Source organism: Diabrotica undecimpunctata, chromosome 1 (genome assembly GCF_040954645.1).
Source record: "Diabrotica undecimpunctata isolate CICGRU chromosome 1, icDiaUnde3, whole genome shotgun sequence".
Classification (NCBI taxonomy): Eukaryota; Metazoa; Arthropoda; class Insecta; order Coleoptera; family Chrysomelidae; genus Diabrotica; species Diabrotica undecimpunctata.
Window position 1 is genome coordinate 182,693,250 of NC_092803.1, and position 23,400 is coordinate 182,716,649.

At 33.3% G+C, this 23,400-nt stretch overlaps 1 protein-coding gene across 6 annotated transcripts in view; it reads left to right on the top strand.

Moving 5' to 3' along the window:
* Positions 1-23,400, top strand: part of pum (pumilio) — a 718,098-nt gene that overhangs the window by 17,411 nt on the left and 677,287 nt on the right. For 2 of the 6 annotated variants that reach the window (XM_072520728.1, XM_072520729.1), the window contains exon 1: positions 12,277-12,503. The exons of the other annotated variants lie outside the window; for them this stretch is intronic. In XM_072520728.1, coding sequence (XP_072376829.1) covers positions 12,480-12,503 — 24 coding nt within the window. In that variant the 5' untranslated portion in view covers positions 12,277-12,479. Of the gene's footprint in view, positions 1-12,276; positions 12,504-23,400 lie in introns of those variants that run through there. 6 annotated transcript variants of the gene reach the window in all.

The window sequence follows — 23,400 nt, forward strand, 5'->3', positions numbered from 1 at the left end:
TACTAGCATTTGGAACTGCTTCTGTGAACTCTCTCTTCATATAAATTAAATAAAAAGAAGAAGAAAGTTGATATAGTTGAAAAATTACTAAACACAAACTTCGTCATTGCACTAATAGATCAATCAAGCTAATAAAACAGTTGACAGTAAAACTTTGGTTTGAAAGTGGAAATGTGTAGTATAAGATATTACAAAAAGACTCTCATCTAGGGATTCATAAATTTTTTAATTTAACTATTTTTAAATAAACAATCAAAACGTCAAACTCATTATTTTGCTCATAACTTGTCTATTTAGAGATTTGATGTCAACAGACAGCTTTTTCAGAAAAAAAGATACATAAAATGCACAACAAAATTGCTGTTTTTGAATATTGTTTATAACTTTTTTATTATTTATTAAAATTGGTTAAATGTACCTGAACTTGGGGGCTTATCGTGTTTGAATTATGTGCAATAGATGAGCCAGATCGGTTGAATAGCTTTTGCAAAATTTAATTTGTTTATAACTTTTTTTGAAAAATGAGCCAATTTCTAAGGCTGGAGCAGATAATTTGGCTGAATGGATCTCAATCACATACTTAGGCTCCCTGATCACCAAGGAGAACGTCATGACGGAAGAAATCAAGCGAAGAATAATCCTAGCAAACAAATACTATTTTGGACTGAGTAGACATATGAGAAGCAGAAACTTAAGCCAAAAAACAAAAATAAACATATACAAAACCCTTATACAACCAGTGTTGACATATGGGTCGGAGACATGGACCATTTCCAAGGCAGATGAAAATCCCCTGCTTATATTTGAACGAAGGATCCTGAGAAGAATATTTGGTGGCATCTGTGAAAATGGTGTTTGGAGAAGGAGGTACAACTACGAGATATATCACAGATATAAACATATATTTGGTGGTAAAGACGCAGTATCCTTTATAAAAATAGGAAGACTAAGATGGGCAGGACATCTGGCAAGATCACAGCAGAACAACCCTCCTAGAAGAATCCTTATGTGACAACCTGTGGGAAGTAGAAGTAGGGGTAGACCAAAACTCAGATGGAGGGATGGTGTAGATGAGGATGGTAGACAAATAAGCGCAGCAAACTGACAACAGTTGACAATGGATAGAACTGACTGGCGTAATAGACTTGGGAAGGTCGAGGCTCTTTTATAGGGCTGTAGCACCAATTATGATGATGATGGATCTCAATAATTGGGTGCTTATTTTCTTCTTTAACGCGTATGCTAATAACCTGTGGAAAAATGTTTAGAAAAAATTACATTTATGTTACAGACAATTAACCTAAAAAAACTTGTTACGGACATATTATGTATCTGTTCTGTCAGAATTACGTACAGAAATAAATCCCTTAAAGTTCCAAAAACTTTATGAAAGAAATAATACTCATCCTACAAAATATCTAGTACCCCGTTGAAATTTCTTACTAGTTCACCACTGTCTATTGGTTAAGCTTGATGGGAAAAAGAGGAAGTTGGAACAGCTTCCGATTATCTAACGTTAATTAGAGAAAATGACCCATAGGGCTATTTGGATCATTTATCCCGTTTTTATATAGATCTCCCTCTTTTATTTTTAATGCGATGGAGCATGAACTTGCAAAGAGCAATTAAGTCTAAAAAACTCACGAATGCTCTTTCATTATGCTACCATGCTCTTATGAATAACTTTAAAAAAGTTGAAAAAAATTTAATGACGGTTTTTTCGAAACAACAATTCTAAAAAATGAATATCTACTTGTTTTGTTTTTATTATTAATTGTATTTTTAGTTATTTTTAATTTATTTCAGCAAAATTCTAATTTTGCCATAATAGAACATAAAAGCATATTATTTGTCTAATTAACCGGAACAATTACAGTAATTTTAAGTCTCCACTTCAATTACCAATCTGCTAAAACCTCTTACGAGTCATTTTCGCGTTCATTCCATCAGAAGAGCATCTCAATTTTCTGTCTATTTCCTTAATTTGCGTATTTGATAGTCGCGACGAAGAATCGCTATATACAGGAAGACACTGATAAACTTTAAGACGAAATATAATTTTTTTATATATTAATACTACATACACTCACCGGCACGAAAAACGGAGCAGTTGCATTTTTAAAATAAAAACTTTAAAATAAAAATTTTAGTTCTCTTTAAACTTTTATTATAATAATAACGTAAACACAAACGAAATAAACTATTTTAAGTAAGTAAGTAATTTCCAATAAAAATTACATCTAATAAAAAAAAAACTTTTGAACCAAGAACTGTTTTAGTAGATAACAATTTAAAAATTAAGGAAAAAACGTAAGTAAATGTTGCAACAAGATGGCGTTCAATTAAAGAAAACTTAAATGATGTGTTCGGACAAACTGATTTTAACAATGAATGTTTACTCCATGTGCTCGAATTATTGCCTAAATTCTCCTTGGCATGTCTATAATCAAGTGAGAAATGTCCTGTTCAGGAATAACTTCCCATTCCTCTAAAAAGGCTTCTTGTAACTGATTTAAGGTTAAAGGGGACAGGAACATGACTTCGTATCCTTCGCCCAAGCATGTTCCAAACATTTTCGATTGGGTTTACGTCTGGACTCAATGCTGGCCAATCCATTACAGGAATGTTGACTTCATTTCAAAAACTGTTGAGTGATTCTCGCACTGTGAGGCTTGGCAATATCATGCATCAGAAAACAAAGTAATTTCCAATAAAACCAGCATAAGGCACATTAAAATCTTTCAGGAGAATTTCATTAATGTACCTAGCAGTTCTTATGGAGCCTCTCGGAACGATGTACAATTGTGTACGAGAAATTCCAGCCCACACCATAATTGAGCACCCTTGATAGCCTACCCTAGGACTGAAGGTACATTCTGCAAAACGCGCATGTGATTTTCGCTATACTTTCTCACAGCCATCTGGAGACCGCAAGGTAAATCTGGACTCATCGGTAAATAAAACGTTTCTTCAATTATTTACAGTAAAAAGAGCATGGTTTCTGGCAAACTGAAGCCACGCAACTCGATGGCACCCGAGAAGTTGTAGGCCTGTTGCAGGTATGCGACTGTTCGCTTCTTCATGCCTTCGTCCAATTGTTCATTCACTTACGTTAGTATTCCTGACGTATGTGTTTATGTATTTTGTAACGATTTAATTTGCCTAGCACATTTGGTGTCACTTCTAACAATATATAATTGCTTATATTGAAAGTGGGGACTGAGCAATTACTGGGCTGTAGATGGGGTAAGCAAATAAACTGAAACGTTTGCGAACGGCTACTCTTGTTTTGTTTGGAGAGCTGTGGTCGTGAATTTAAGGAAGGGACTGGAAGGGCTAACTACAAGGAAAGAAATCAAAAAAATACTTACAGAGATTTCCTGGGCAACAAACATAAGAAGGTTCCTAAACTATTTAAATTGGACGCCGTTTAAAAGAATCCTCTTGCTGGATAGAAAGGCATTTCGGCCCTAAAAATTAAAAAAAAAAGAGTGAAAATCTTTTTAAGGGTATAATTTTAAACTCCTGGTTTAAAGAGAAACATTACATATTTATTATTATTTCACATCAAGTTATTACAAATAATATTAACAAAATTTATCAACAAACCTTACAGTGGCGCTATTTGAAGCAATTCAAACAATTATTAAAAATCAAAATATCTTACCTAATTTTGATCAACATTACTTATATTGAGTTTAATCTTTAGACAAAACAGAATTCAAAATTTTCGTTATGTACCAAATGACAGAAAAGGATAATACTGACTGTCATAAATTAAATATTATAGTTAACTTCATTTAAAAGAATATGACAATTAGCTGATCCATAAAACTTATAATTTTATTTATTTATAATTATTAGTTTGTCATGAAAGCAAATCTTATTAATGAAAAATTTTACCAAAAAGTGCCTTGACCACTGGATGGTGTATTTTCTTTAAGAAAGTTCTTGGGATTGGACACGAATCAAACACACTGTCCCACATAAACTGCAAATGGTCTGGGGTGACCCAAGGAATCACAAAATGGACAAATCTTGGGGAGGTCAAACACACAAAATGTACTCTTCAAAACTCGACCGCTCAATTCCTGCTTAAAACCATGTGAACTTCTCAAAATTTTGGAAACGCTGTTTTACAAATTCCTCACATAAGATACAGCACAACAAATCGGTGTTTAACTAACTCAACAAAGACTGTCAAACCGCATTCTGAGTTCAAATTCACCTCTTGTAACGATTATATTTTGCTTACCATAGGGTAAGAAAATAGGGGTACTTATAAAATTGGGGAAAGAAACTAATGGGGGTCAAGATAGGGCAAGCAAAATAAACGCTACTATGCGAACGGGCACTCAGGGGTTAGTTGGAGAGCTGGGGTCGTGGATAAGTGCACGACAAGGGTTCGGATTTGGGCAGCTAAAAAAAATGGAATAAAGGGGTTACTTACGTAAATCTCCTGGAACAAAAACGAAACAAAGACAAGAAGAAATACCTCTAGCTATTTAAATGGGGACGCCGCTTCGAAGAAAACTTCCTGCTGGAAGAAAGAAAGTTTCTTCCTTCCTAAAATAAAGAAACAAAAGAGGTTAGGAGATTTTTCTAAAATAAATAAAAAAATGGATCAGAGAAACAAATCAAAACGTTTATTTTTGTCTCATACAAACAGTTATCAAACATACAGATTGCACAAAAATTATTAAAAGTTGCAAAATACAAAATTACAAAAAAACTTACATGTGTTGCCTGTTAACAAAGGAGATTGCTACAAAATTCTTCGAAATGGTTCCTAGGTTATCTTATTAATATGGCTAAATTAAAAATGAAGGATATCCTTGTTCATGAAAATATATAAGATTTAACTTTTTCTATAAAACATCTTTCTATACAAGCAAATTAAAAATTGTCACAACAAAAACAAATTAGAGTTAGCTGTCAGATGTCACATTTAATTTTGATGACAAAAAAACAAAAGATTGACAGCAACCACACTTAGTTTACAAAATAATTCTAATTATTACCAATTCTTAAATTTAAGTGAAAGCAATTATTACTTTTAGCAAAAAAATGTCTGTAATTTGGAAAAATTTAATATATTGAATGTTACCTTATTTTCACTTATTTCACTTAACTTTGAACAACTTGCTATCTATCTCTGGGGTTAGAACTAAACAGGCAAATTCTCCACTGGAACACAGGAAACCATTTCCACAATTCAGGAACGACGATCTAATGGGGCTGTATCAAACAAACAAACAACAACAAGGCCGGTGGGACATCCTAAACAATCATCTTCCAAAATTTCTTCGGTTCCGGTATACTGCACAAATCTAGTGGTTACTCTATTCTAAATCCGTCATATTACGGAGAGTAATTATCACTTTTTACCGGTCTTGGAACTTAAACCATTACACAAATTGTGTAATGTGATACAGTATATGTGAATAAAGTGAATCTCCTTCACCAAATCCCTTAACTCAACTGTCCCCTCGCCGGCCGGTCTTTCCTAACTAGCCACAAAATACCTCCCTCCACGCTTCTCACACAAATTCCTTACGACTTCAAATTGTGAAAATTAACCTTGAATCTCTTCCGGAGTTAATGCGTCTCAGAGAGAAAAAGCACAATACTTGCAATATTTTTTCTAAGAACCTCTTCTCAACCGGGATATTTGGGGCCTGAATGTAAACAAATCGTTGTTCGACGACAAAAAAATGTTGAAATATTATAGTTAGAAATAACATGTACGAAATGGGGAATTTTAAATGTAAATAAAAAAGTGCTAATACCTCTTTACTACGAGATAAACAAAATAGGCCTTTTATCGATTATTTTAACGTCGTTGCAAACAGACAAAACAGGGACGTCTTTAGAAATTTTTAACATATCAATATTTCGTAGTTAAAAGAAAAATTTAAAACGCTACACTCCTAACTAAAAAAATTGCCGGTTTGAAGAACTACACGCCGAGAGCTTATAGCTTATCTCTCTTCCGAATCCAAACTCCCAACTCCTCTAACTGCTACTACACTACACTTGACTTTCCGATAACAAAACTAATAACGAAAAACAATAACGAATTTTAAAGAAAATCCGGACTCAAACAACAAGACCAACTGCTTTGGTCGCGGATCATCGTAGAGTGATCTTATCACCCAAAAATCGTAACATGTATATCTCGAGAACATTTCTAAATTAACGGTAAAATTTTATCTTGGTTCTTGGTTCTTCAAAAATTAAAGATTAAGTTTATTGTCGGGGTTAATAACGGTAATAACATTAAGACTACTACTGCATAAGCCCTAGGCAAACCCCAGCATGTGGTCCTATCTCCAAATAAGAAAAGAATTTACCTAGAATTTTGTTTCCGCCATTTTAAAAATTTATTGAAAACATTACAATCGGGTATGTAATTAAGTATGTATTAAGTTTAAATGATATTTATGTTGCTAAAAGTTCCTCTATACATTAACGTAATTGATAAAACAAGCGAAATTGGAGTTATTTGGAGTATATTGGAGTAAGCGAAACATACCGAAGCATGTAGTACATATGCTTCTGTTTGGTTCTAAAGCTAATTAAGATGTAGTTTTAATAACATTCAATCGAAAAAAACAATGTAATTAAGTCTCCTTGTATTCGTGTAGTTTGAAATGGACAGTGGAAAAATTCTCCATTAAAAAAATTGTTCAATTATTCTTAGTTTTATTAATTTTGGAAAATCAAACACAGAAATTTCAGATTTATGACAATTAACACGCTATAGAATCAGAATGTAGTTAGAAGATATAAAACTACAGGTCCAGTCGCCACAACACGCCTTGCAAGGTGGAAAAAAGACAAGAGCATTAAAAAGAATTGTCGAAAAAAATCAGGGTGCAAATTATTTTGACCCAAGTATTCTGTGGAGTGATGCTGTTGGAAGACGTATATCCAGATCCACATGTCACAGGCAGGCTCAAACGTAGGGATTTAGTGCATAAAAAACAGGTTATTTGGTTAAAAAATGAATAAAAACCGTAGTGAGAATTCGCAATTTTGCAGGCTAAAGAAAAGCTATTTTTGACGTCACAACAAAAGAAAAATAGGGTAAAATGAGCAAAATGCATCGAGTTAGAATCTATGGAGAAGCTATAAGCATTTAATATTGACGTGTGTATTAAAAACGGCGTCAGTAGGTGTGGCTAACGATCATACCAATATGGCGGTGGGATCAGGGCCTGACTCAATAATATTAAAACTACTATACAAATATGGCTAGTTATTCAGAAGATTTAATCATAATCTAAAAAAGTGCAATACATTTTTAACAAACTATGATTTATTTATCCCGCGGTGAACACTAAAAACACGACATATTATACATAAAGATAAATTAATACAGTCAAATAACAAGTTGTATCTGAAAGAGATAATAATATTAATAATATTTTAAAGGGTAAAATGAATATACGGTATGAAATAAAAGAAATACGTTCGTTTTACAACTTATATAACTACAAATTAACTGACACAAAAATTTAGTTCAATTAACAAAGTTAGAAAAGTTATTAAAAAAAACAAAATTGAATATCTGCCGAATATCACAATGGAAATACTGTGTAGAAATAAAAATAATTATGTTGCAGTAGTGACTAAGAAATTTTAAGATATTTAGAATGAAGATATTTCAGTATTCTCAAGAATAGCACGATCTACCTTACTTATAAGATTTTTTATGAATACTATTAATTTATTTTCTGAAGTACGGGCCATTACTTTGTTTACATATTTGTATACTAACCTGTGAAACGTTATTCCTGAAGATTTTTTATTAAAATTGCTTCTGCTACTGCAACTACGTTGAGAACAAGAAACCATTATTATGCACTTATCAGAATATAATATTACAGTTTTTATAAAAGTATTATAAAACTAAAAATATTCGAAAAACAACAAACGTAAACAATCATACACGATCTCTCAAAACGATCATAACAATATGGCCGAAGTGAGGTCGTTTTTAGTCACGTGATGCCCTCTCCATAGATTCTAACTCTATGGCAAAATGTCATAAGGAATGGATTTTCCAGCAATTAGATGCCATAAAATGGAGAGATGAGTATAAATTTGAAATGTTTATAGCAGATAGTCGAAGTGGGGTTATTCGCAGAAATTTCCTGCATCGGTGATGATTTGGGGCAATATGTCATCTAAAAGTGTGGGAAAACTTATATTATTGAAGGAATTTTAGATACAAGCAAATATTTGGATATTTTAGAAGAATCTGTTTTACATCCCGCCAAAACCATCCCTGAACTGAAGCAAAAACTTCAACATGGGATTCCTTTACAACAAAATTTTGCCGAGTCTTAAAGAATTTTGGTCGGGTAGCCATTTGGATGCGGATACCGAATCCGCAATAAAAATGATGGTTCCCATTTAAAAATCGAAAGTTGCCTCAACCGTAGCCGTTTGGCGGATGATCTTGTTTGGCGCGGTCGTATAGACATTTGACTGCGGATACCCAATCCGCAATAAGAAATGGTGGTTCAAATTTGAAAATAAAATCTTGCCGCCGTCTTCAAGGGTGCGGACGAAAGACCTGCTTTGGCGCGGTTGGATAGACATTTGACTGCGGATATCGAATGCTCTACAAAAAATAGTTGTTCTCATTTAAAAATCAAAAGTTTGGGCGCCGCCGGCGGAAAATCGTGTTTGGCGCGGTCGGGTAGACATTTGGATGCGAATACCGAATCCGCAATAAAAAATGGTGCTTCCATTTTTTGTGCACATAAAAAAACCTGTTGAGCCATTCAAATAAAACTGTAATACAGGTCAAAAGTAAAGTAATTCGTTTCAGAACGAATCCTTGAAACAACTGAAACTGTGGTATAAAAATATGGATTTGTGTCAAAAGTATCATATTCATTAAATGTTATATTCACACAGTTTCATTTCTTAATATGTATTAATAAATAATCAAATGGGGAATTTCTGAAAAATAATGCTATCTCGGTCACAAATGGTCCTAGAAAACTTTTTTCTTAATTTGTGAAAAATTGCCAGCTAAACGAATATCGAACTGGCATTATTTCATATTCATTTCTAGTAAACTGATTTACGAAAATTTTTATAAACAAATAAGGCCTTTATTTAAACTTAATTTTAGGAGGTTATCATTTTGAAGATGGCATTTCAACTTACAAATCTTGAAAATGTAGATGAAAACGAACACAATGAGATTTTATAAATTGTTCTAAGGTGACGGAAACAACCGCATCTTCCATTATCAGTAGTAATATCCCTAGGACATTGATAACAGATGAGATAATTTCATGACAATCGAAAGCTCGTTCCTTGGTAACAGCACGAAGCCGAAGGCTGAGTGCTGTTACCAAGCAACGAGCTTGAGAAATTTGTCATGAAATTATGAGGCATTCATCAATGTCCGAGGGATATTCGGCGGATAATTTTTCGAAAAAAAAAAAAATCATAACTCAACATAATTGTGACTGTAGGTTGTATTTCTGGGAATTTTTTCTTTGATTAGCGCATTTATACTTTGAACATTCTCATTGCCGAAACGTGACATTTTGAAATTTATTTGGATGAAGTTGTCAAACTCGATCGTGTTGTCATAGGGATTGAAAATTGCACTGAATGCAATTATCTGTCTAATGTTGACATGATTGGGTGAAATTGTTCCACATGACACAAAATGACGAAATTTGAATGGTTGTTAGAACAGTCGAAAAATTATCAAATAAACAACTTTCTAATAAATAATTGGAATAACTTAAATAAATAAACATTCTTAAAAAATTTATGTGTACTCTGGGTGTTAAAAGACATATTATGTTTATTGCTCCTACAAGTTTTTACAAATTTTCCCATTGTTTAAAAATTGATCGTGAAAATGAAATTATCAACCAAATTTAATTTAGAACGTCTCAAATAAAGTCTTTTTTCATAACGTTTCAAAAAACAAATAAAAACTTCTAATTAGGAAAGAGTATTGAAAAAAGTTAAAAATAGTAATTTTCGGCGATTTTTGCTATAAAATCAATGTTTAGACAATGGCGCCGTTATTTTAAACTGCTACTTATATTTTCATACCAATACTTCAGTTTTTTTAAGGATTCTTTTTCAAACGAATTACTTTACTTTTTATTTTTTGTTTATTGGACTATGTGGCTTGTAAATTTGTATCATAGAAAGAGTCACCCCGTATAGTCATATTTGCGACGATATTTTCCAACGGTTGGCCAATTTAAGTTCTCACCGGATGGGAAGGAAATTGAAATGGTACAGAAACAAAACAAAAAAGAAGACAGAGATGTGTCTTTCTACCTATTTTACTGTCGCCTCTGTCTGTGATGTCTGCCTCCTATAGGAATAAATATGTAACTTGGTTGTACTAATACTTAACTATTAAGCAGTCAGAGTCGCAGTGTTGCCAACAACAGTTAACGTGTTTTTCAATATAATTTACGAGCCAAGTTGTAGATACAAATAAGATAGAGTAGTCGTATTTGATGCAGTACTTAAAATAATTGGTAAAATAAAAAGCGTGGATGTATAGACAATAGGTTAATTAATTAATTGTTTGATAAAATGTTTGATTAAAAAAAAGTTATTAGTCAAAAATTTTTGACAGATTTATTAATTATTATTTGCAAAACGTTGATTGCGTATAGTTTTACGTCTTGCGACGGTCTTATAACATTTACGAGTATCTTTCGGTGTCATTGAAATTTCTCTCTTCAGAAAAGCTTCCGTTTTCTCTTTCCAATTTATCCATCCCACGCTACGCTAGCTTCACGCAATCTTAAAACTTTTCACATTCATTTCATCGTCTAAAATTTGTTTCGTCTAATATGCATATTTATAAGGCAACTGGAAAACTTAATGAAAGAACTTCTTGAAATACCCATATTCGGTGTACTAGTACGAGTGTATTCCCAACCTTACAAATATGTTCAAGAAAAAACCGAAAAATGCTTATAAAAATCTCAAAAACACAAAATAATACAACGATTGAAACGACAGATATCACAGAACAACACATTTAAGTACTACTGGGAGAACTTCCATAACAACCATATCCCGGATGAAGTTTGGACATACTTGCCATCCGGTTTATTTACAAAAAATAAATATAATTGACAACAATCTTTGTGATATTTGCAGAGAAACCTGTTTTAAATTTTATTTAATTTTTCCTATTTCAGTTTAAAATTAAGTTGTAGAATAACTAGATTAGGCTTGTAAGCTTAAATGTCTTTCCTTTTGTTTATATACCTACCATACCGTTGTCTACGTAGTATTTGTTTAAAAAAATGCTAAGAACGACCCCTCTTCGAGAAAAGTGTCATCCTTGCTCTAAGCCCAAAATGTTTATTATGATTAATCTTCAAAAAAATTACGTTGAGAAAAGCATTTGGTATAAACAAAAAAACTAGACTTAATACTTCTTCGTTTCTGAACGAACCCTAAAGCCAAAAAAAATCTACTGGAAAATCTACAAAACCGAAAGTCGCCAGGTGAAAAATATCATAAATTAAAAGCTGTAAAATTTAGAAAGTATTTTGAATCAAAAATAAATAAAAACCAATATAAATATAAAAAAAAAATATGTACAACTAAAAATATTTGAAGATGGATTTGGTAAGAGGCCATCCTGTATAACCAAATTGGAGCATATTCAAAATGCGTGATGTGGATTAAAGGAGATTCTAGTTAAACCACAGTTCAATGCTTAAAAGAATTTAGCCGTGGCTAAAGCAAGTCTTAAATTATATACCATGGACCAAGATGGAAAGTGGTAAACCCTACGTAGAATGAGGTGAGGGAATTATTAAAAAAACAGAGGGACGGAGCCGTAGGTGAAGTAAAATGGAGAGATAAAAAGGTGGAAATGGAATAATACAAATAATACTTAAAAATAGTTCGTAAAATTTCTATTTGTGGAGCCATATTTTTTTTGTATCATTGATATACATCATGTATTCTAGGCAAAATGACTATTCATGGGTTTGCCATTACCCTCGGAGAGACGTCCAAGCCGTATTCTTGGGTAAAAACTTGATTAATGGGTAAAACTATCATCAATTGTGTGAGAAGAAAGGTAGGGACACGTTGGCAACACCGCTGCCGAATGCTACGCACCTTCATCCTCCGCGTATGTACGGGTTCTCCAAGAGCGAGTCGAAAAACCCACCGCCTTGCTGCCTAGCCGGTCAAATACTCTCGCATTGCAGCGTCGCGCAGGCGCGTCCATATCGCCATTTCTTTGTTAAGCTCAGTCTGACGCCGAATGCCGCACCTACAGCTACGATTCTAAGTGAGCCGGGACCCGCCGCCGGTTTGTGTTGTTGTTTTTGTGGTGTACACAGTGGGAAAAATATACCAAATAGAAGTATTATATCAGATAAAGCAGTGTATACTGAAGTATTAGTGGCATAGTGCGTTTAAGGAATATGTCAGTTTGATAGGATATGAAAGACATGGGACCTGATATGGTAAATACATTAATTCATTATGTACCCTTGGGATGTTTGTTTACCTTGTTAAGAGGGGTGTGTTCCTGGTTCAATACAATGCTATGTTCAACTTTAACCCTATTATAATTTTACTAATGATACATTTTTAAAGTATTAAGTACACATTAAGTATATTAAACATACAGGGTGTTTTGTAAATAATACATATTAATTATCATTATATACATTTTAAAAAAAATAATGCAACAGGTTTACTGGCTTATATCCGAATTCTTTTGTTTGTGTGATTCGTTTGTTTCTGTAGATGGTTCTCTTCTGTCAAATAATTGACAGGTAACGAGGTAGCCATGTTTCAAGGTGGATTTGAAATATGGCTGAGTTGTTTTTGTTTTTCTTTTCTGATACTCTTTTGTGTTGTTTACCTCGAAACCAGACGCGTTCGTCTGTTGTTTTGTGGTCTTGATTTTTGTTTTTGATTATAACACAGATGTGGACTTACTCAATGGTGGGTTACTGAAATATAAAACAAGTCAATTTCGAAACTATCGGATTTATACGAGTTTTTCATTAGATTCTTAGTTTTAGTACTACGGTATTTCTACCTGTCTCGTGTAGACAGGTAAAGATGTTGCTTGCAATTCTTGTAGTTGACAGGTTCTTTTTGTTCGGTATTTTGATGCGTCTTATTGTTAGGGACTTCTGTGGATGCCTTTATTCAAATTGTTCATTGTCAAGTACACAAATGAAAATTGTATGTAAATTACTCAAGATATTGTTTCCTTTTGGCCATACATAACACTTTGCCTGTTGGTTAAATATCTTTAAAAGATATTAAAACGTTTAAATATCTTTAAAACGTTAAAATAAAAGAAAACTCAAAGCATCAACAAAGAGTTGCAAGGAAATATGTCCTGGTAGTAGGGATGGCCTCGTGAGTGGTATTTTTCCATTCCCGTTCGCGCCAGCTCGCGGTTATTTAATTCCATTCACGCACGTGATTCACGAGCCACATTATATTAAATACATAAATTAAGTTTAGTCCAATTGTAAACGAAAGAAAAAAAGAAGAAGACTTACAATTGGTTTTATTGTAACTAAAACGACTGGTTTCGGCGCTACAAATTCAACCCTAATACGATCAATCATCTAGAAAAGTTCGAGAGGTGGTTGCATAGAAAAATGCTAGAATATATACCCTAGACTAACGAAGCACTATTAAAGGATACGAAGGATATCATACCTATGGCATGTTTTTACAGGAGACCTATAGAGAATCGTTCAGCTTATAATGAAAGGTGAAATTTGCGATTGGACAATAATTTGCAGAGGTGAACAACTATTTCGACTAGCTTGCCAATATAATTGCTAAGGAGATGTAATATGGCACCAAAAGAAGAAGAAAACAGTCCCAAACAAATCGTCAAAATTACAAAGATCTCAAATAGCGATATTAGCAAAAACTAATTCAGAAGAGTAGAAATATCTGTACTAAGTACTTAAGGCACTCCGCCGTGGAAGAAAGATCTGCACTGTAGCCAAATACGGCAAGAACATAGGGACACAGTAGATCTGAGAGACTATGTCTCTTTCCCCTATAAGTCAATATAGATCAAAGAAAGTAAAATATGTTAATCATATTAATAAAGATATTAAAAGTTTATCGAGCACTGCAAATAATAAAGAAAAGTAAATGTATTGGACCAGATAATATCTCTGGAGAGGTTGGGATACCCTTCAGGAAAGAAAAGTGCTTTTTCTTTTAGCTCTTGTTGTTTTTACACAGTGTTACATGTGGTGACTGCCCAAAAGCTTACATAGGTCAAACTGGTAGAACTTTTAACAAACGTATAGCAGAACACGAAAGGGCTTTCAATAATAGAAAACAGATTGTAGGTACGCACTTCACCTTCTAGATCATAATCATTCTGTTAATGAACAACTTCAAATTTTCCATATTAAAAATAAAGGCGTTCAGCTATTTTTATTAGAATCTATGAAAATTAAAAAATATAGATATACATCTGAAGGACCAACTTGAGACGAACAGCTCTCCCCTCAAATTATTCAGTTAAAGATACCTAAAAATATATCACTTAAGAAAGGCACTCTGTCGGAAGTTAAAATCGGTAAATAAACAAAAACATTATTGCAAAATGGACAAAAAAATCGCTGTTTTTGAATATTGGTAATTACTTTTTTATTAGTTATTAAAGTTTGTTTAAATGCATCTGAACTAAGTGTCTTATTGTGGTTGAATTGTGTGCAAAAGATGGGTTCGCTGGGTTGAATAGTTTTTGCGAAATTTAATCTGTTTATAAAATTTTTTGAAAAATGAGCCAATTTCTAAGGCTGGTCCAGATATTTTGTCTGAATGGATTTCAATAATTCAGGGCTTATTTTCTTTAAGACGTATACTAATAACATATAAAAAAAAGTTTAAAAAAACTTTGCATTTATGTACACAAGATGATTAAAAAAAAATAGGACTTTTTAAGCTTATGAACATATACAACAAGAAACATAACTTAAAACACAAAATAGTCCTGCGGCACTTAGGAGCCAAGATAGCCCTTTTTTAAATCATTGTTACGTTAATGAACAAGATTATGGTCTGAAATTAACCAATCTTTCATTAGAAAAGTCAAAGTTTTTAACAAAACTTTCAGCAAACAAAATTAAATTGTTTAAACAGGAATATTGTAAAGAAAGAGTACTTTGCATCAGACTAGAGTAAAAGGAATGGGGGTAGCCTACTGAAGGGCCAGCCGCGCTCTTCAAAAAATCCAATACAGTTTCAAAATAGAGCGCTTACAAAGAAAATGACATCTCGGGTTCTACTGGACCAAATTTACTTTCTTTTTTAAAACTGGGCACAATGTTACAATAACGATAAATGTTATTATCGTATTTTCATTGCAAAATTATCCAAAAATAAACAGCTAATGATTACGGGATGGGGTCATTTATCAAAACTATCATTTTTTCTTGGCAACATGCACTTTCGTTATAAGCGGACTATTTCAAGTAAGATTGTGCTTTCTCCATTTTCTTGTACGTATCGTACATATCTTGCTGAATAGGGAAGGTTTGATTAAAAGTTAAAAACTTTCTATTTTTCGGTTTTATCAACAGGTCAGATCTCTTTTTGAGTCCTGTCCCACCTCGTTAAAACTATGTTGGTTCTAATAAAACGCTGAACACTAAAAAATGTTAACCAGCACAGTTCTGCAATTGCCAGCTTGACTATAGGAACAACCGAATAATTCCTACAGTAAAATTTAATAGACCTAAAGATTGTTTTTGGTGTGATGTGTAAAACAAGGGTCTGTAGGGATCACGGAGCTAAAATAAAAAGTTTATTTATCAAAATTTTTAATGGGTTATAATGTCTGAAAAATGGGTATCTAAAATTTTTTATTTTAGCTGGGTGATCCCTACAGACCCTTATTTACACATCACACCAAAAACAATCCTAGGTCTATCAACTTTTACTGTAGGAATTATTCGGTTGTTCCTATAGTCATGCAGGCAATTGCAGATTTGTGCTGGTTAACATTTTGTAGTGTTCAGGGTTTTATTAGAACGAACGTAGTTTTGACGAGGTGGGACAGGAGTCAAATGAGATATGATCGACCTGTTGATAAAACCGAGAAATAGAAAGTTTTTAACTTTTAACCAAACCTTCCCTATTCAGCAAGATATGTACGATACGTACGATAAGAAAATGGAGAAAGCAGAATGCGAGGAAAATTGAATTTAAGTCAAGAAATCGTAAACAACCAAATCAATTCAAGTAAGATTGTGCAAAAATATGAAATGAGAATATTTTTCCTAGCCAGGCGCCAATTATACCCGGACTATAATAAATATGCGAATCAAATTCAAATATATATACTTTTTGTTCCAAAAATATTTTTTTTAATACTAAAAAACTAAGTAATTTGTTCAAATTTACTAAGAATATAGAATATTATGGAAAAACTGTTTATAAATAACAATGTAATGGTAATGTTTATAAATATCATTTAAGGCGACTTAAGAAAAGTACATCCCGTTTTTATTAGCTGCTTTGTTTTGGATAATTTTGCAAGGAAAATACGATAAATGTTATTTTTTTAACATTTTACTCCAGTTTACAAACTGGATTCATAGTATACGTCTTAACAAAGAAAATAATCCCGATTATTCAGATCCATTCCCTCAAAATATCTGGACTTACCTCATTTTTTAAAAAATCTTATAAACAAATTAAATTTCGCAAAAACTATTCAACCAATCTGGCCAATCTTTTGCATACAATTCAACCACAATAAGATCCTTAGTTCAGATACATTTAAACAAATTTTAATAAATGATAAAAAAGGTATTAACAATATTCAAAAACAGCGATTTTGTTGTTCATTTTGCAATAACTTTTTTGTTAATTATCCGATTTTAACTTAGTATCATATCTCATTTTGTGTATCCTGAAAAAATTGTCTATTGACGTCAAATCTCTAAGTAGGCAAGTTTTTAAATTATAAGCAAAACAATGAGTTTGGCGTTTTGATTGTTTATTTAAAAGTGTTCAACTAAAAAATTGATGAATCCCTATTAGATGAGAGTATTTTTGTATTATCTCATACTACATATTTCAACTTGATTGGAGATCTGTTTTTGATCTTTGTATAAATCCAAACTTATTTCTGATATTTCTTTTCTTCAAGGATACTTTTATCAGTTACTCTCTACCATATTATAATGGCATGGCAAAATAGTTTTATGACCCCATATATACATGGTTGTACTTTTTTTCCAAGTCATAATTATTATATTGAACGAATTTGTTAGCCAAATTGATATTTCTCCTAACGCTGGAATTTCCTCATTTTCTGATTGGAAATTATGTATTAATTCGATTAAATCTATTCATTTACCCCTATAGATCCTTCACTGTTGTAATCTCAGTGTCTTTCTTTCTCTCGTTCTCTCTTCGACACAAGGAACAAACTACACGTAACGTGCAGTGGTTTTTTGCGCCGTTGCCTTAGCTAGGAGCTGGTGTTGTTGGCCCCTACGGTTTTGTTTTATTATTTTCCCTTCGCTGCTGATGGAAGTCTGTGTAGTTAGTTTATGTAGACTCGGATGCTCGGGGCGTGTATCTTCTCGATGCCGTAGTACAGATTATAAGATCTATTTCTAGACGATATGCCTCGTACGTTAGGCACGTCGTCAACGCGGGGTTGAATGTTAAATATTTTGGATTCTAGACAAAAGGCGCGGATTAAATTTATGTTTCGTCATTGAACATCACACAAAGAAGCTGCATTTAACTGTTGTTTACAGATAAACGTTGATATACAACCATTGCACAATTAATACCGCACATCAATTATTAGCATTTCAGTTATATTTAGAAGTTTTATTAAGTACAGCATATTACATTTTTCGCTGGTGTTTAAGATATCACATTCTCTTTACATATTTTCACATTATAAGAAAGATGAAGATTAATTAAAAAACTTTCTGTCTTGGCGGAGTCAGTTCCCTATTTACATTTCTCCATGAGTTTCTGTCTTAAGTCATACGAATATCAATCTCCTTGCCATGAAATGCGCTGCCTGTCCTACTCCTTCCAGTAACTTCCCTGGAGACTTCCCCTAATATGCTCATTCTTAATTTTATTCTTTTTTATCAAGTCAACTGATCCATCTCAGCATTCTCATTTACGGACACATGCATTCGTTATTCCTCTTTCTTTTTAACTGCCAAACATTCAGTTCCGTACATTATAGCTGGTCTTATGACTGTTTTATAGAATTTTCCTTCAGTTTCATTAAAATCTTTGTGTCACACAACACGCCACTCGCTTCCTTCCACTTCATCTTCAGCCTGTATTCGTCCACTGCTGGGCATAGGCCTCTTCCATTTGCGTCCATTGATTTCGACTCTTGGCAATTCTCATCCACTGCTTGCCCACGACTTGTTTGATATCATCTGCCCACCTCTTCCGTGGTCTGCCTACTCCCCGCCTGTTCTCTTTTGGTCTTCAGTTTGTTAATCTCTGTGTCCATTCTTCGGGATTATCTCGGGTAACATGTCCGACCCATTGCCACTTGAGCCTTGCTATACGTTCTGCGACATCAGTAATCTTTGTTCTTTCACTAATGTCGATATTTCGAATCCTGTCACTCAAACTAATCCCTAGCATGGCCCTCTCCAGGTTTTCTTTGAAAGGCCATGGTCTCCAGTCCACTTCATCTGTCGTAGGCACTTGGAACTATTACTTTAACATTTATTAATGATACCCATTAGGGACGCACGCGGGACGGGACAGCGATTTGTCTGGTGGACGGGACTTTTATTATTATCGGAATGATTTGGTAATTAAAGTTATACAAGTATTTATTATAAAAATATTTATAGAAATGCAAGGCTTTTCTGTTTTTTTTTTAATTCATATTGATGAAACATAATTATTACATTGAATAACAGAAAATTTTAAAATATTTTCGATAATTATTTTTGATTTATTGCGATGCACGCCTGGAATGCAAAACATTGTTTTGGTTTACGTCCTCCTAAGAAACAATCATCCGACATTATGGCGACACCACCAAATAATGATAACTTTGAATCGAACCGTGAACGTGATAAATAAAAAGAACGTTATTTCCCTTACTTTGTCCTATGTCAGTAATACCATGTCAAAATTAATACCATTCAGAATCCAAGAAGTACAATGGGATTTACTAAAACCAATAGGTTTCTTAAAAAATTGCAGAAAAGTTACAAACTTACTAGGAATGCTTCCCAGTGTGGTCATATACATAAATTTATTACTCGACTACCTCGACAAAAAAATATTAGAAATTAATACTGACCAAAACAATGACGACGAATTTCATTTGAAAAACTCTTATAGCAGCAAGAAATCTGATTATTAAATACTACAATAAAACAAATTGTGTGTACACTGTTTCTCAGTAAGAAACAGACAAAACTCAGAAGATTATGAAAATCCTCCATTCCTCAATCTGGAAGCAACAAGGAAGTTGGATCTGCTTCTGGGTCTTTTAGTGGCGAGGACGATCTCAAAATTTGGTTACTGTAGAAGGGTGCGCCTTGACGAAGAATTGGATCGATGTCTAGCAAAAGAACGTGAAGACAGAAACATGGACATCTTATCTTAGAGGAAAGACAACCAGACTACCGGAACCGGCACGGCGAGGATTCAGTAGCTGCAAAATTTTGTATCCAGTCATGAACAAAATATAAAATATTTTCTAGTATATATAAAGTTCGAGACAATTCTATTAATATCTCAAGCCTTCTTTTGCTGGGGTGTGGGCTGAGTCACGGTTCCAATCGGTTTTCGATGTGTTTCAATCGGTTCTCCTCTGAATACACCTCTGAATGAAATGTTACAATAGAAGTTTCTGGAGCGGTATGCTTAAAAATTAACTACAGTAAAACTAGCATTATCTATCTTGAAAAACACCTTCAATTATATAAACTTAAAGGAAACGATGTATAACACATGCATACTACCAGTTTGTACCTACGGTTTGGAGACCGTAGCCCTTACCAGGAAATCTGCTAAAGAACTAGAAACAAGGCAAAGGGCAATGGAATGTCACGATTAGAAACGCCGATATAAGGCGTAGAACGAAGATCAGGGATATCGTAATAGAAATAACAAAAATGAAATGGAGCTGGACCGGTCATATAGCCAGATTATGATGATAACAGGTGAATACGGGGAATCTTGGAAAGGAGACTAATGAAGACGATAAGAAGGATGGGAAGATCCAAAAGAGATAAGTAGATGACATACGAGCAATGGCAGGCAAACAGTGGATTAGATTGGCGTAAGATAGAGAAAGATGAAAGCAATTGGGAGAGAGCTACATTCAGGAACTGGTTGACGAAAAAAAAACTCCACTATTCTAGCTACACTACTTTAACAGAATGCAAAATAGAAAATAACTATTAATGGACGCGACAAACCTATTAGCGGACTTGATTACATGACTTTTTGGTGTTAAAAACGACAATTGATTTTAAAATGCTTACTGAACAAAAATGGACAACGTTTTAAAACGATTAAGTTTTAACGTAGGTTTTTAACTCTTGTGTGAACAAATCCTTAATACTTAATTTCCAACGCAAGAGAAACTTAATTGTAAACACGTGTGTAATATTACATAGCACGCGTTTTGAAAAAAAAAAATCACATAATAACTTAAATGTTATTCAAAATGAAGAAATCCTATTTTATACAGCGCTCATCATAAATTAGATTTCTTTGTATTTTGTATGTCTGTTGAAATCCACTTCTACATTAGTAAACGAGACAATAGAAATAATAAAAGTCGGTGTGAAGCACGCAATTGTTTCTTTCTGAAAGCTAATTTCTTTCCCAAAAACAGTATATTGGATTCTTAAACGTAGTACACAATAAGTCGATTTCGTCGATCCATTTTAACCAAAAATATTAAGTTACTTTCACATTGCGCAGATGATTCTTTAAATAAAATGTTTTAGGCCAGTCAATCTTTCAATGCATCATATGAGCTTACTTTTGTAAAAATAAAAAGGGCGACACCATTAGTAAAGATACCATATGTTATTTTACAAGACAGAACACTAACAGCTTTGTTTACATTGTAACAAGAAGCTAGATGTCGTAAATAATGCAATAAATAAAGCATTCAAGCCTCTGTCCGCCTCTTTCCAATCTTATTTAAAATACAAAATTAACAGAATCTTTTTTTTTTCTTGATAAAGATGCTATGCAAATGAAATCGAATCTCTATGACTCTCTGGTGTAATAAAGGAATTAATAAAAGAAAAACGACTTTTACAAGATAGTAAACCAGACTAGTCCAACATAGAGAAGAAGCAAAAAACAACTACAGATATAAATAAGAATAGAAAAAAAGAGAAAACAAAAAATTTTTCCGCATGGAAAATTTATATGGAAATTTTACAATACACAATACAAGATACCCAACACAAGAAACACAACAGGCATACAGCCATTATAAACGAATCAGAAATGAAACGAATACCTTAATTAGACAAATAGGTAAAGAGCTACTTCTACGAAACACAAAAAGAAATATGAAGAATGATTAGAGGATAAAGAAAAGAGATGAACGAACTAACGAAACGAAAAACATTCAGAAAGAAACATGGGCAGACTACTTTCGACCCATATTTGCTATAGGTAAAGGTGATAATGAACCACCAACACCAGAAGTGACGTCAAACGAAGAAATAAATATTGAGGAGGAAGAGGTAAAGGAAGCATTAAGGAAATTAATAATTAAGGACAGAGTACCGAAAGAACTCCCTAAAGTCCGGAGGACCAGATGTAACCAAACAACTATTAAAACTAATCCAAAAAATAATAGAACAAAACAGAATTTTTTGGCATACAACTTAGCTTTGCAGATTTCTTTGTTTCCATAAGTTCCACGTAATAGTTGGTACCTAGTTAGTTACTTTTTTTATAATTATGTTTTTATAGCTCATCGGATGACACTGCCGGCCCCAAGCCCGTATAAAGGAGGAGGGCCCCTAAGGTGAGGTTAGACACTTACCTGGTGTAAAGAATCCATACTGGCTCACAGTATGTCTCCGATACTGGACGGAACTATCAGATGACGACACGCTCTATGACAACGAAAAAACGATTTTGTAAACGAAAACCTAAACACCCCATCCTGGAACATAACATCGTGGAATGGAAGAGACCAGGAGATCATAATGGAAATGAAGAAACACAATATTGACATCTGCGCAATCTCCGTAACAAAGAAAAAAGGCCAAGGAACATCAAAATACGGAGAGTTTACACTCATATACAGCGGAAAAGCTAAACAGGAAAGAGCACACTCAGGAGTCGGAATTTTGCTGCACTTTAAATACTAGTGTTGCCCAAAATCGGTCTTGGTCTTGCAGTCTTGGTCTTGTTCTTGCGTTTTCGCAAGACCAAGACCAAGACCGCCTAATTTTAGCAAGACGAAGACCAAGACTGACCGTGCAAGATTTACGCAAGAACAAGACTAAGTCTGTGAGACTCTTGCGTCTTGCAGTTAGAACGGAGTGTCGTTTTAGCGAGTATTGTAGTTCGGGTATATTTATATTTAAATACTCTATGAGACGCAAAAAAATATATAATAAAAATTTAAAAAACTGGACTTATGCGCATTACGAACAATACCATAAACATACATCAAAATCATCAATCAAAATATTCATTAAAAACAACACATTTGACACACATAAACACATTACAATATAAAAATAAAATATTTTGTACATTCTTTTCTAGCATACGATTTCTTTACTCTGAAATTAATTGTCCAGATTTATAGCAGCCCTCTAATCATAAAATAATCTTGCATTGATACGTCGACAGTAATATCGTATCGGAATTTTTTAAAAATATGTCACCTTAGCTATAAAAAATATAACACTTATTATTACGGACACCCACTTCCCACTTAATAATTCAATTTTTTTCCCATTATAATTTAGTTAGGAGGAATCTAAATAAAGAAACCTTATCGGCCTAAGACTAAACATTGTTTCTGCTGAGTGGGCGATGAGATCATTCGGTTAAACCAAATTTGCTGAAAGAGCGCGATAATATTCAAAAGTTTATTAATAACAGATAATGTAGCTTACCGTGTAAACAAAATACCGAAGTAACGATATATTATAATATCTCGGTTTGTTATTAGATACTTAGGGTATTGAATAGTAACGGACATTTATAGTAGGTAGTAGGTACTTTTTCGACATCACTAAACTTTATTTGACAAGTTTACATGGGGGACAAAGATTCAAATAGTTTTAAAATAGTCGGAGTAGTGAGCGTTGGAATTATAGATATAAAAGACCTAAAAGCAAATTTGATGAGTTT